Source organism: Petaurus breviceps, unplaced genomic scaffold, assembly GCF_028583685.1.
Source record: "Petaurus breviceps papuanus isolate PSGF00001 unplaced genomic scaffold, PetGlider_PUasm1.0 138, whole genome shotgun sequence".
In the NCBI taxonomy this organism is placed as follows: Eukaryota; Metazoa; Chordata; class Mammalia; order Diprotodontia; family Petauridae; genus Petaurus; species Petaurus breviceps.
Window position 1 is genome coordinate 18,863,506 of NW_027185694.1, and position 15,680 is coordinate 18,879,185.

Below are 15,680 nucleotides of genomic sequence, written 5' to 3' on the forward strand. Positions count from 1 at the left end.
AAGGATAATTATTATCAGTGTCCTATCAGATGCTGGCCATGCAAATATAAGTAAGTGAGCCAGACTTTACCCTCAGAGAACTTACCTTCTGAGAGATTAATAATACAACAATTAAGGGGAGCTAGAATTGGAAAGTCAGGGCAGAAGGTATAAGCACAGTGGTATGATTTGGAAATGGCCAAGAAATAGTAAGGATGACCTAGTTTCCAGGTCAAATAGGTGAAATTACATCACTTATCTGATAGGTCTGATAGGTCTATCAGAATGAACCACTTGAGGGAAAATGTTCTTTCCAAAGCTACCACTGATTTATTTCTAAATTCAATGGCTTTTCCTTAGTCCTCACTGTCAACTCCCCTCTCCTTGTACATGTGCTCTTCTCCCTGGGTTTTTGTGACCCTGCTCTATCGTGGTTCTCTTCCATTATTTGATTGCTCCTACTTAGTCTCCTTTGTCAGTCAATAAGCATTTATTAAGCATCTACTATGGGCCAGGCACTGTGCTAAGCACTGAGGGTACAATGGAATGCAAAAGACAATCCTGGCCCTCAGAGGTACACCCAATCTAATGAGGGGGAAGCAACAAGCAAACAATGTACAAATAAGTATACACATGGAAATAATCAAAAGAGAGAAGGAATTAGAATTAAAGAGGGATGGGAAAGGCTTCTAGTAGAAGATAGGATTAGCTGGGAGGAAGCCAGGAGGAGATGAGGTTCCTGATCTTCCATCCCCTATACCTGGGTACACTCCAGGACATAGTAAGCAGTTAGTAAAAGCTTGTTGACTGACTTACTGATGTCCCCTAAGTATGTTAAATCCAACCTGTCCAAAACTGAATTACTTAACTTCCTCCTTTCTTCTCAGTTTCTCTCTTGAGGGCACCACCATGCTCCTAGTTACTCAGTTTTTTAAAGGTCAAGCCTTTTCCAATCCAGAAAAGCAATACAACCAAATAGCTTCAAACCATGTTTGAGACCCAAGAATCATTTTCTCTGATCCCCACTCTTTTAGTACCCTTCCCCTTTCCCCCACCATATCCAATCACTTACCAAGACTTATTTATTTTCCCTTTAAAATACCTCTTCCATCTCACTGTCTCTTTCTCTCTTACCACAACTACTCCATTTCAGGGCCTCATTGATATTCCTAAAACTTTGATTTGCTTAAGAAGTTCCAGTCACTAACCTATTTCCTCTAGGATAGAAAACAAACTTCTTTGTTTGGCTTTTAAGTGCTCCACATCTGGCACCAGCCTAACTTTCTAAGGTGATTTCCAACGACTCTGTACCCTAAGTCCTAGGCCAACTGGCCAAGTTGCTAGTTCCTCCTACATGACATTCTATCTTTTATCTGTCTTTGAGCAGGCTATGTTTCCTACCTGGAAAGCTCTCCTTCCTTATGTCTACCTCCTGGATCCCCTGGCATCCTTCAAAACTCACTTGAAGTGCTACCTTCCACTTTTTTTTAAAAGCAATTGGGGTTAACTTGCTCAAGGTTACATGGCCAGGTGTTTCGGGGTGGGTGCTAAGTGTCTGAGCCCAGATTCAATCCCAGGTCATCCCGACTCTGGGGCTGGTACTCTTACTCACTGTGCTACCTAGCCGCCCCTTACCTTCCACTTTTAAAAGAACTTTTCTGATTTCCCCAGTTGTTAACCTCCCCTTTCCTATCACTTTGTATCTATTTCATGTATCCTGTCTTTACTTCTCAGTGGACAAGTTGTATCTCCTTAGTGGACTATAAATTCCTTGAGGATAAGAACTGTCTTACTCTTGTCTTTGTATCCCCAGCGCCACCACACTGCCTGGCACATAGTAATCACTTAACAAAAGTTTGTTGAATTGAACTTTCACTCATGCACCAGCCACCTGGAGAGAGAAAGTATCATGTATTTGGGTCATAAAGCCAGGAGAGAAGCAGGGGAGACTTCTCACAAGGCTGGAAGAGAACATTGACAGGGAAGAGCCTTAGACTTGGCCCTCCTCTAATTATCATAAATTAGGCCTAGTGGATAGAGAGGGAACACAGGGTATTCGATTGAGATCCAGTCTGAGTCAGAAAGACCTCCGGTTCAAGTCCAGCCTGTGACATTTATTGTCTGCTTAACCCAGGGAAGTCACTTACTTATCTAAGCACCCCAGGCAGCTTTAAATTACAGATGAGATGTGCATTTGTTGGAAGGAGATTTGAAATTGAGAGTTCCCCACATGGATAAAATATCAGGACCCTGACCCCTTCCCAACTTCCCCTCACCCCACCACACCCCCAAATATTCAGAAGCAAAGTGTGCTGCAATTTCAGACTTAGAGGGCTTTGGGAACCCTGGTTCTACAGTACTGATGGGAAGAAAGTCGACTCTCTGGGAAGGTAGGTAAAGATGTGATATAAGAAAACCCAGTCTGCACAGCAGATTGCCAGAAAACCCAGACAGACTATGGCTACCTGTCCTGAAATTCACCTATAACCCAAAATGTCAAAGTTTGGGTTTTTTTTTAACTTTCTGCTCCTTTGACAACTTTTTCCGAACAAAAGTCCGAACAGGCCACGGGCAGGACACGACTCACCCCTTCCTGGTCCATAACACTGAAAAAAGAAAAAGAAAAAAACCCGAATCCTACCAAACTCAGCAAAATTAATGGGAGGAAAAAGAGGAGGCTGTAAAAGCAATCTCGTCGGTCACCCCGGCCGGCCGCTTTAGTGACCAAGGCTTAGCCTGGGTCACACACAGCGCTAACATGAACACTTTAATAGACTAGCCAAGGGCTGCCCGCCCCCCTCACCCCACCCCGGGCCCTCCAGGGTCCCACTTAGGGACCTAAAGCAAGAGCAAAGAAAAAAGTCTCTTGCAAACGCCCACGTCCCTTCACGTCTCTCCTTCGGCCCAAGGGCGGCGCTGTCCGCCACAACACGGCAGCACTACGCACACCAGGCCGGTCGCTCGGCCCTTTCCGCCTGGGCGCGTTCGTATCTTTCCGGCCGCTCCCGGGTGCAGGTGGAGGGGGGCGGGGCGGGGGCCGTGCGTGGTGACGCTGCGGGGGGGTGGCGGTGGTGGTGACGCACCAACGTGCCCCGCCCCCTCCCCCTCCCGTTCAGGCTCTGGAAAAGAGAAGAAAAAAAACTTTCTTTTTTTTTTTAATTGAGGAATCAACAGCCGCCATCTTGTCGCGGACCCGATCGGGGCTTCGAGCGCGATCCACTCGGCCCCGCCGGTTCCGGGCCCCACAACCGCCCGCGCACCCCACTCCGCCCGCCCGGCCCGCTCCGCCCGGCCCTCGGCGCCAGCTCCGGCGGCCCCGCACGGCTCTCGGCTCGGCTTCCCGGAGCCGCGGCGGCGGCGGCGGCGGCGGCGGAACGGGGGTGGGGGGGGCAGCAGCGGCGGCGGCGGCGGCGGAGGCTCCGCTTCGCGCATTGTTTTTCCTCAAGGCGGCGGCGGCGGCGGCTCCAGCTCCTCAAACCGAGTAGGGGAGCGAACCCCGAAGCCCCCCTCCCACCGGGCGGGGAGAGAATTAATTAATTAAGTGGGGCGAGAAGGGGGGGGAGGGAGGAGGACGAAGACGAAGAGGAGGAGGAGGAGGAGGAGGAGGAGGCAGGCGGGCGGGAGGCACCATGTTCCCCGGGACTGACTGAGCCGCCCCAGCCGGGCACCGTCGCTGCCAGCTGGGCCCCGGGGGGGCAGCTGGGCCGCCTCGGCCCCCCCCTCCTTGGAGTGTCGCGCTCGGGAGGGCGGGGGGGAGTCCCGGGCCGCCGCCGCTACCGCGGCGGGGAGGGGATGAGGGAGCCGCGGCCGGTAGCAGCAGCAGCGGCGGCAGCGGCCGCGGCCGGGGGCGGGCGGTGAGCGCTGCGGGGCGCTGTTGCTGTGGCTGTGATTTCTCCACCGGCCCCCCAGCTCACTGGCCTCCCTCCCCTCTTCCGACCCCCCCATCTCACACTCACTCACATACTCGGACACCACCCCCCACCTCCCGCTCCCTCTCGGTGCCTGTCCGGCCGGGGCTGCTCTCCGAACCCTCCCCAACCCCCCCCCCCCCCCCCCCCCCCCCCCCCCCCCGCCCCCGCCCCCGCACTCCCCCCCCCCCCCCCGCTCCGGATTGTCTCCTGATTGCCCCGGACCCTTCGCAGCTCCTACCCCCACCCGCGGGGCTGTTTTCGAGAGCCGGCTAAAATGGCTGAGAACTTGCTGGACGCACCGCCCAACAAACGAGCCAAACTCAACTCGCCTGGGTTCTCAGCCAGTGACAATACAGGTGAGGACGGGGGCCTTTTTGGGGGGAGGAGGGGATTTGGTTGTAATCTGGGGAGGAGGAAGATGGTTGAAAATGTAAAGGGTTGGAGTGCCGGAGGGGAAGAGGGTGAGAAGTGAATCTGATCGAAGCCAAGTGTCCTGGGAGTCTTAGAGGGTCGAGATGTAATGTAGGTTTCAGGGAACTGAGAGAAGGCCCAGCCTGCAGTGAGGGTTAGGCTTAGTGTCCGTGGACCCTGTTTTGAATTACCTGTCACTTTCCACGCCAAAGGTGAGTAGCCATTTCAGATCACCAATGAACGGGGGAGGGGGCTTCTCCCTGGAAAAGGCTTTGGGATCTTATCTAGATGAATGGGATGTTAGCGATGGCCGAGGTGGTGGGGTTTCGAAGAGGAGTGAACCTTCTTATCTGGGTAGGCATTGCAAAGGCATTCCACGTAAAATTGTTCCCATCTCCCCACTAAACCTTCACTCACCCTCGTTCCACCCTAACCTTGATCACCTAAGAAAATTCTTCCAAGTTTGAAGGAAGGAAGTTAAGCGAATGGAAGGCAGTGAAAAAGGTACTCCGATTGAGATTAATTTGCTAGGGTACAGCCTTACACGGGTTTCGAAGCTAAATGACTTTTCCAAAGAGGAAAAAAAAAGTAAGGTGCAGTGTGTTTATTTTGTGTGGTGATAACAGATGAGTGTATCTGCTGCGGAGTGTGTTGAAACGTGTGTGGCAGGACTGCATTTTGGTAAGGGAAAGAAATATCCAGCCTGAAAGACTGGTGACTAGAAATTTTTTCTGAATCTGCAAGACAGCAACAATATCAATCTCAATCGTAGTTTTTAACTGATAATAATACATTTTTAAGTAATGAAATCCAAAAACTTATGTGATGCAGTCTATAATGATAACTTAATCTTTAAAAATTCAAGCTTGTTTCCAGGGATAATATTAAGTTACTTTGGAAACTATCCACTTAAAATGTCACTCTCCTAAACCTGAAACATTAATAATAATATATCATAAAAGTTACTATGTATTTAATTTTCTATTTCTAACAATTAGGGATAGTTTTAAATAAATGTATGCAAGCCGAGTGTCCCATTAAAAATTAAACTCCACCTTTGACTGAACTTAATTTAGGTTATTTTAAAAACAAAGTGGTTGTCTGCTTTTATTTTAAAACTTAAAATTCTTAGAATTTGATAGAAAAATTCATTGTGACTTTTTGTTAAATATCCGTTTTTGTTCAACCATGCTTATTCATTAGGACAACTTCTTTGAAGGCTTCTTTATATAATAACATCTTTAGACTTTTTCATGTCACTAATTTTTGTGTTTTTTTAAAAAATGTACTCATTACCTTATTCCCTATTACAGCTTTGAGAACTCTTCATATTTCCTCTTTTTGAAAATCTGTCTTTGTGCCGTAAAAATTTGTCTTATAGTTACAAGTTTAAGGACATTCTTTCTCAAATGAAACCTTTTCATCTCAGTGATAACATCTGAAAATCACTTTATAATGAGTGAGTCTAAATTGACTTATATTGCTGCTGCAATGCCTATGCCTATAGATGTACACTCTGAAATGAAAGTTTGTGAAAACACTTGTATCTAATGTAACTTATCACAACAGAAAAAACAACTGCATACTTTGCAACAGAAACTTTAGCTTGCCTTTGTTTTTAAATAGTGCCCCATCTCCCAACCAGTTTTTTTAATAGCATGTTATTTACTGTTACCAGTGTTGAAAAATGACAAATGCTCTTTTGCACAGGTTCTTGAACAGTTAAAAGGAAAAACATAAACCAGTGGGAGAAATGGCGCTAGTAATCAGCTAATAAAAATTTTTAGTTGATTGACTTGGAGTTTATTTTTATACTAAATCTTTTATTTCTTTTGTATGTTTTTTCCTAAGAAATATGAAAACTGTAATTTAATCATTTCTTTTCAGCAAAGCACAGCATAGGTGACTGAAATTGTTCTATGAACATTCTTAAGATAGAATCTTTTCCCCTTTTCCTTTTAATTTTGGCATGTGAATATGAAGTCTTTAAGTGGAAAGCAAAGAATATCAACTTCAGAAATTTGGGTCCTCAAACTGAGTAACCTTAATGCAGAGAGTGTTGATAGCATATTTTTGCTTTGGTAGTGCTTTAGTTTGTTTTAAGCTTTAATTGTATAAATGGACATAAACTGGTTATACTATTGCCATAAAGGATCTTCCAAATATAAACACCCAGTTATTTCTAGCTACATACTGCTAATCCCAGCAAAGTTCCTTAAAAAAAGATTTTCACTTTTGTCGATTTTTCTTTTTATGCCCTTCTCTTGAAACAAATGAGGGAGATTTTCTGGTTTCTGAGGATGAAAAAAGAAAATTCAAAACTCTTAATAATTATATTTGTTAATAGGTAATACAGATAGCCCAAATTTAATTCTACAGACAAACTTCATTCTAATCCCTAGTTTAAACCTTAATCAACATCATTAATATTATTTGTATGGGGTCCTTTGTAAGGTATTATTACAAAGCAACTTAAACAGCCTTGCTGTTTAGTAGCCAATAATTTGAGACAGGTCATAATGATATGGATGAAGATATTAGGGATATATATTAAACAGATAAACTACTATTTAATACATGAAATATACCAGCAAAAGGATGAATATGTTTCCTGAGATATGGGAGTGAAGTAAGACCTCCAGAGTATGGAATTAGAGAAAACCACTTGCTATGCTTATATTGGAGAAGGGTTATGTAGGAGTCCCAGGGAGAAATTGGGACTAACTTGGAGTTAGTGTTTAATGAGCTTTATGTGTAGTTTCAGAGATTTGAACATTTGGATTTGGGTAAATAGTGGGAATATTGAGTAAATTGAGTCTGTAAAGAATCTGAAAATATGGGGAATGAGAGGACTGGAAAGATCTTTAAGCTTGGAGTCAAAAGACCTGAATTTTGAGTCCTGGCTCTGCTTCTTATATTTACTAGTTATGTGAGAGTGGACATATCACTTCACCTCTGAGGCCTATGAGATCCTGAAGGTTGATTCCTGCTCTGACATTTTATGATTCTGAGAGTAGAAGGAAACAAACTAGTCTGGAGAACTTTTACAGTGACTGAATATAGGAGGATGATCTTGGCCTCCTCCACTGTCACTTTAGTTTTAATACCCCTCTTAATGTAGACTCAAATCTAACATTTGAGTAAATGCTAGCATTAACTAGCATTTATTAAAGGCCTACTACATGTAAAGCATTGCTCCAGGTTCTATAGATACAAAGAAGCTTAAGATACTCTTCCCACAAACAGCTCACTTTGTTTATAAGTGTAGTTTGGGGGAGATAGATAAAGGTAACACTAGGAGACAATATATGGTGAGGAGCAAATGAAAAATGGTCATTTGTTAAAAAAACAAACAAACAGGTATTTACAGTATGCAGGTATTTTTTTCTAGGTAGGAGGTAATTTTTAAAAAGTTTAAATCCAACTGCCCTTGCTTTTATAGAGCTTGCAGTCTAGGAAGGGGTAAAAGATACACAGTATTACATAAATGCATTAGAAAGTTGTAAAACAAAGTACTATCTTATAGGCATTGATCTAGGAGGGTTATTTTGGGTTGGGGATAGAAGAGGGAGTTGAGTACTCTGGTCATCCACCTGTTATCCCTGCTCTACCTCCATAATCAGGGAGTTGGTAATGAAGGCTTGCTGGAGGGAGTAGGACTGGAACCAAGTTTTGAAGGTAGGAGTTCTAATTAATCTTGAAGTGACAAAAGGAGGGGGAGCTGCAGGAAATACTTGAAGCATCCAAATTACATGTTGAAGAACTACTTAGAGCTTTAAGGAAGCAACATGGTACAATATAAAGGGTGGTGAATTTGGTATCAGAGGACCTGGATTTGTATCCTGGTCCTTACATATTTACTACCCGTGGGACTTTGGGCAAGCTGTTTAATTTCACCTTAGTTTCCTCATGTGTTAAATGAAATGGTTGGACAAGATGGCCTTTAAGATCCCTTCCAGTTTTGTAGTATATTTTGTCAGGCTTTACATTTTCATTGTCCATAAACTTTGGCCTACTGTTAAAGGAGTATGAAATGTATTTAGACCAGCTTATAACATACTATTGTGAAAGCAGCATATTTAATGTCTTTTCAAAAGTATGTTTTGGAGCTTGGGCAAGTCACTTAACCCCAATTGCCCTACTTTCCCCCTTCCAAAAAAAAAAAAGTAGGTTTTGGGAGAAGAGGTATAAAAAAAAAAGGGTTGATGTGATAGTAGACTTTTAAATAGTTTTTCTCCTAATTCCCAAAGTGCTACACAGGAGTATTTGACTTTTTTTTATCATAGATTTGTTTCTGTAAAGTTGTGTGTAAATAGAATTTTTATATACTAATTTGACAGGTGGAAGGAGGGTGTTTCCAAAAAGGGAGGAAAATGGTGTGAAGGGAAAGACATGGAGATTTGAGGGTGCATGGCAATTTTGAGGATTAGAGAGGGAGCGTATTTGACTAGATCAGAGGTTCTTAACCTTTTTGTGTAAAAGTTCCTCTTTTGTAGTCTGGTGAAGCCTATACTTCTCAATACTTTTAAATTTGTAAAATAAAATACATAGGATTACAAAGGAAGTCAATAGGAAATAGTTAACAAAATATATTAAAGGGAAAAAAACTCAAAAGATTTACATTTACCCCACATTAAGAATCCCTGGACTATGTAATATAGGTGGACAGTAATAATGTGAATCAAACTTGGAAAGATAGCGTAGGATTTTAAGGAAGTCCTTGAATGCCAGGTAATGAAGTTGGAACTCTTTATGTAGTGAATAGTAGGGAACCATAGAAGATTTTGATTTTGTAGGTAGAGTGGTTATTTTTTTCTGAAGTGTTCAGAGTGATGGGGCTAACAGCTCCAGTTTTAGAATAGATCTGGGAGTAACACAAACAAGTTTGGAAAGGGGTGGAGGGGTCTAATCTTTACTTGTTTCACAGGATTATGTCCATCCTCTGCATTGTTGTAGATTATACATGGATCTAGATTAACATATGGCTGGGGAAGCACATTGGAATGGAAGATGCTGACTTCATAGATGTTCCTAACAACCATGGCTTTCACAGTATTGCCATTGATGAACTTCTTGATAGTGATGGCCTTTACCTTGGTTTAAACATGGCTGAGACACCTCATAGAAGATTTTTGATTAGGGAGTGACATGATTATAACTGTCTATAAAAGAAAGATTAGTGTGATAGCAATATGAAATTTGGAGGGGAGATTGATGATGAGAATACCTATTAGGTTATTTCAGCTGTCTAGGATGGTGGTAATGAAATGAGAAATAGTAAGGTGAGGTGACAGTGAGAATAGAAAGGAAATGAAGACGGAGAAATTCCTGAGGTGGAATCAATAGGATTTGGTAATTAATTAGATGTTAGAAGAGAGAAAACAATTAAGAATAATCCCAGAGTTAAAAACATGGGAAAACATAAGTGTGTGGGGCTACAGAGAAAATGTAAGTTGGAGGGATGGGCAGGTAGAGTGGCAAAGATAATCAGGGTTTTTGGGCATAATTGAATTTGAGGTGCTGATGGGTCATCCAGGTAGGACAGGATGGAGGAAACAAGGATGAAAAAAAAGTTCATCAGATTTTAAAAAAGGGGGGACCTGAGGGTTTTTCTGGAAAGCAGTCTCAATATGATTAAAAGTATATAGTTCTTCAAATATTTGAAGGAGTGTCACATTGAAGGATTTAGATTTGTTTTATTTGGCCCTGGGTCAGAATTAGAAGCAAGCAGTAGAAATTTTGTAGAGGTAGATTGAGGTTTAGTATAAGGGAATACTTGAAAAGGAGCACCTTTCCCCATCACTAGAAGTCTTTAAATGGAGGCTGGAATGGCACATCAGAGGTATTGCAAAGTGTTTCCTGCTCAATTATGAGTTGTTTGTGTTGACTATTTCTCACTTAAAGATTCCAAGGTACCTTATCCTAGAAGACCTGTTGTAAATATTTTGTGAATCTAATTTTTCATATTCAACAAACAATTGTCAAACACTGGTAAAGTATGAAGAAAAACTGTGATCTCAAGAAACTTACATATATTGATTTTTCTTAAAGTGAGGTATACAGATATTACTACACTCAAATAGATTTGTGACCCTAATTGATTTCAGTGATTGCTAACCATCCATTCCTGGACATCCTTACATGTATGACTCATTATTTTCCCAAAAGTTTGCTGCAGGTGATCTACCCAACTTGCAACAAGAAGGTATAGGTGGAGAACTGTGGTCTTCTACCTGTCTCCCTCATTCTTTGTTTTATCCTTCCTAAAGGACTATCCCATTCCCATCTTTAATGGAATTCTGTGATTATATCCTTTAATCCTGTTCTTTGGAGTTCCAAGTTATATGCTACAGCTTGCTCACAGACATCATTGTGCCTGGCCATTTCCCTCTTTGTGAAGCTTATCTTTAGTTGTCTGGCTTACCTGGTATTTTAGGTTGATGCCATAAAGCAATATTAGTAAATTGTTTAAATTGAAAAGATGGGCCATGTAATCTTGGGCAAGTTACTTAACCCCAATTGCTTTTTTTTAAAGAAAAAGATGGGCTTTTGCTGTCATAAGAAGTTTGGAGTCAGTATATGTAAACCCAAAACAATACAGCACTTGCAGATGTCAACAATGTAACTACCATAAGCTGTGGAAGTAATAACTATGGAGGACTTGTCTAAGTTTAAGAATCTTTGTGTGTTTTAATATTTACTTTTCATATGTATCACAGGGATGGTTTCAGGGTCGTGGGCCTTTTTTTTTTTTTTTTGCTTTTTGGAGGGCAGTTGGGGTTAAGTGACTTGCACAAGGTCACACAGCTAGTTTTTGTGTTAAGTATCTGAGGCCGGATTTGAACTCGTGTCCTGACTCCAGGGCTGGTGCTGTATTCACTGTGCCACCTATCCACCCCATGGGCCATTTTCTGATAGCCTTACTCCAGTTGTTTGGATTGTTTGATTTTCACAGGAATTCTGATGTTGTCTTTTTTTTTTTTCACAAATTACCAAATAAGCTTCTTTTAAAATTTAAAATTAGTATTTACCTAGAATATTGTTAGTTTACCTTCTAAAAAGACAGTTTTTAATTTCATAGACTAAATAGAGGCCTGAAGGACTTAAATATATAAGGTACAGTGTGTTTGGAACATACTTCTTGTACATAAATTATTTTGATTTGTTTGTTTATTTCTTAAACATAATAAAAATGTATTCAGTAGTTAATTATACTTTTTTTCAAGTACTCTACATATAGTGTGCATGTATTTTTGTGTAGACTTGTCAATGGTAATGGTAATCTTTTTTGGTGATATGTTTTTAAAAATAAGTAGTTAAAATAGTTTGACCAAATTACAACTATCCTGTTAAGTTGGAAATAGTTATGTTTGAAAAATTATGGTGTCATGTCTTAAATCAGAGCTTCATTCTACTGTATCAGTAGCCCAGAGTTTAATTCTACCTAGTGATGCATTCTGGGAGACTTCCTGAAAGTTTAAACATTAAGAGTTTTTTAAACATTAAGAGTGGCTCATCATCAGCTAATTTAAATTTCTATGACAGCATTTTGAAGTCCCTATTGAACCCCTTAGTATGACATGAATAGTGTATGAAGTCATGTAGTTTCTGAGTTGAGAAGGAATTTAGAGATTTAATCTAGTTCCTTTATTTTACAAATAATAAGCTGACACCTGAAGATGAGATTTGCCCAGGATCACTAAGCTAGTTAATAGTGGTGGAACTAGTTAAGCAACTGAGTCTTCTGAGTTCCAAGCCTTAGGTCTACCATGTTCTTCCTGTTGCATCAGGAAAGCCTACATTTTGCTTTTTTTTTTTTTTTTTTATGTATTTTTAAAATTTTTTTGGAGGGCAATTGGGGTTAAGTGACTTGTTCAAGGTCACACAGCTAGTTTTTGTGTTAAGTGTCTGAGGCCAGAATTGAACTCTGGTCCTCCTGACTCCAGGGCTGGTGCTCTATTCACTGCGCCACCTAGCAGCCCCCAGCCTACATTTTAGAAACTTTACAAAAAATTTTCTTTTTTAAATGTTGGTATTCTTTTCTGTCTGTCTGTCTCTGCCTCTCTCTTTCCATATGTCTCTAGCACTATAAAACTTTCATTTGTAACAAATGAATATAGTTAAGGACATAAAATAAATGTGTTGGACAAATTTGCAAATGCATGCTGCATTCTTTGTGCCAAGAGGCAAGGTTCACCATCAGTCCTCTGCAGTCAATTTAGATACTGCATTGGTGAGTTTTGAATTCTTATTGTAGTTGTAGTATAAATTGTTCTGTTAGCTCTGCATCAATTATTCAGACCTCGAGTTTCTCCAGCTTCTTTGTATTTGTCATTCTTTTGTCACAGTGTTCTGGAGAGTAATAACATTTGTACATACACTACCCAGTTAACAGTGGGTAGTAATATGGAAGAGGAGCATAGAAGGTTTTATGGAAGAGATGACACCTGTTGAGCCTTGGAGAATGATAATGATTCTGAAAGGCAAAAAGGGAGAACTGCTTCCCACTCTTGGGGTAGGAAGAGATGTGCATAGAAAATGGTTTGCCAAGGTTGAGGAACAATTAGTAGTTTGGCTTAGTTGGAACCAAAATGGAAATAATATGAAATAAACTTGGAAAGTGGGTTGAAGACATTGTTGAGGGTCTTGAATGCCAGGATGAGTACTTTGATTTATCCTATAGTCATTTGGGGAGCCGTTAAAAGATTTTTGAGCTGTGTAGTGTTATAGACGTTGGCTTTAGGAAGATCATTTTTGTCAGTTTTGTGGAGGATGGATTAGAGAAGGGAGAGACAAAGGAGGGAGACCAATTTAGGAGGCTGTTGGCAATAGTTGAGATAAGGGCTTTTAAATGCCTTAGCTAGAGTAATTCTTGTGAGAGTACAAAGGAGGGCATAGTTGAAGAGGTTATAGAAGTAGAATCTGCAAAACTTGGCCTTGAATTGACTGTGAGGAGTGACAGAAAGGGAAGGGAGCTCTCTAAGTACATGGAATTCTCAAAAGAAAGAATAAGTATGGAGTAATGGTGTATTTAGTGGAGCAAGGTGTTTTTAACATTTTTAGTTCCATTCTATCTTTTCAACATCTGAGTCTTTTCCTTAGTTTTTGTACCTTGAGACTAAAATGCTCTTCTTATATCAGCTTGCCATTTTTTCTCTCAGCATTGAAGCAACTCCTGATATCTTGAGTTTTCCAGGAGAAGGAAATATGACAATTTCCTTTAATAACCTAATCTAGTGTTAAAGATTGTCAGTAGTAGAAAATTCCTAAATCACTTATGCAGCAATTTAAATTAGCCTTTTAGTTTTATCTCCAATGGACAGAAACAATGAGTAGCTGCATATATAATCCCACATATAATTATTGTTAACTCTAAATTTGAAAAAAGTAAAATTATTTTTGAGCTCCAAGATTAAGGCAAAAGTTACATTGCTTCCTTCTCTAACATCATACAGAGGGACTTAGATATTATTAGATGTGGCTGCTTTGGGGTTGTGTTTGACTATGTAGAAGGAATATTGAATTTGGAGTTAGAAGACCTTTATCATGTCAGAAGACTAGGCTTTTACTATCAACATTATGCATTTTCTCTGGGATCCTAGGCAAGATACTTCAGCTCTTTGGTCTATAGATTCCTCATTTGTAAAATGAAGGTATTGGATTAGATAATCTTTAAGGTTTCTTGTAGCTCTAAATATAAAATTCTGTGATGCTATGAGAAGTTTGAGAGGGTATCTCCCTACCTTCAGAGGAAGCTGTTTTCATATTTGGACATATCTAACTGTTAGAAAGTGTTTTTTGTATCAATACAAAGTCTTAAAACGAAAGTCAAAACAAAGTCTTAAAGCCTCTTAACCAGTATATCTAGTTTTGTCATCTGGGGCAAAAAAGAAACAAATCTGATCCCACTTTTACATTACAACTTTTCAAGTACTTTGAAGTAGGGGAAAATGTTTTCCCCAAAGTAGTTCTCTTTTCTTCAGACCAAATACCCAAGTATAAGCTTCTGTAACATGATTTTAAGCCCTTCTGTCCCATTCTCCAGAATTCTGATTGTTCTCTGGATGTAGTCCATATGCTCTCTGTCCTTAAATGCCACTCCCACAATTTAACACAATATCCAGATCTGAATGCTGAGACTGTTAATCTTCTTTGATTGTTCAGTCATTAAAAATTCATTAGCAATTACTGTGTGCCTGACACTGTGCTAGATTCTGAGGATAAAAGACAAAAAAGGAAACAGGCTCTGCCCTCAAGGAGCTTACATTCTCTGTGGGAAGAAAGCATTGTACACTGTAGGTAAATACATGTCTAAAATAAATTCAAGATAATTTTGGTGGAGTATGGGAGGGGTAATAAAAGTTGGGGAAATCCAGGAAGATCTCATTTGATGGCATTTGAGTTAAGCTTTGAAAGAAAGTAGGAATTCTAAGAAACTGAAATGAAGAGGCAATGCATTCTAGACACAAGGAAAAGCCTGCATAGAGGTAGGAAATGGATTATTGTTTGTAAGAAACATCAAGAGGACCAAATCAGGTAAATGGAAGTGTGTGTCAATGAGAGTAATGCAAAATAAGTTTGGCATTCAGTATGGTTACTAAAGACAGTGGGAAGGCACTAAATAAAACTTATTGATTAGAGGAGTGACATGTTCAGAACTATGGTTTGGAAATAGAGACTATTGGTATAATTTACCTTACCAGGGGATAAGGTGGTTAAACTAGAGGGGTGGCCACTGTATAAATGAAAGAAGAGGTCAGAAGGCAAAGAATCTGAGAGATGTAAAGGTGTCTAAAAGAATAGTAGTGCAAGAAGAACTTATTATGATTTTTGATTGTCATGTTTATTTCTTTGAAATAAATATTGAACTTTTAGTCCATTAAAAATCAAAGGTCTTTTAATGTGCGGTATTGTTTAGCCATGGATTCCTCCTTTTGTGTGTTATAAGTTTTATGATCTCTCTCATGTTAAGAATTCTCTTTAGCCATAGTTGTGTAAAGTGCCTTTTTCCTTTCTATTAATTTGATTTTTAGTGATTATCCTTTTATATTTAGGTTTTATATCCATTTGTAGCTTAAACTGGTATTTGGTTCAAGATGTTGGGCTAAAGCTAATTTCTTCCAAAATACTTTCCTATTTTCTTATTAATTTTTGTCAGATAGAGAGTCCTTAATCTCAGAGTTGGTATCGTTGGGTTTTTTGAATGCTAGATTGCTGTAGCCAGTTTCTTCTGGGTCTTTTTTACCTACCGTGTGTCCCCAATGATAAGACCTATCCCGAAAATAAGCCCTCCCCTTACTGTGTAAGATTCCTCGAAAATAAGCCCTCCCCCGAAAATAAGCCCTATTGAGATTGCTACTGTAGTGAAGGTGCGCTACA

At 40.4% G+C, this 15,680-nt stretch overlaps 1 protein-coding gene across 1 annotated transcript in view; it reads left to right on the forward strand.

Moving 5' to 3' along the window:
• The first annotated feature begins 3,992 nt into the window (after positions 1–3,992).
• The window catches only part of CREBBP (CREB binding protein), a 180,040-nt gene continuing 168,352 nt past the window's right edge, over positions 3,993–15,680 (forward strand). The window contains exon 1 of the mRNA XM_069106584.1: positions 3,993–4,246. Within this exon, the coding sequence (XP_068962685.1) occupies positions 4,165–4,246 (82 nt within the window). The 5' untranslated portion in view covers positions 3,993–4,164. The remainder of the gene's footprint in view (positions 4,247–15,680) is intronic.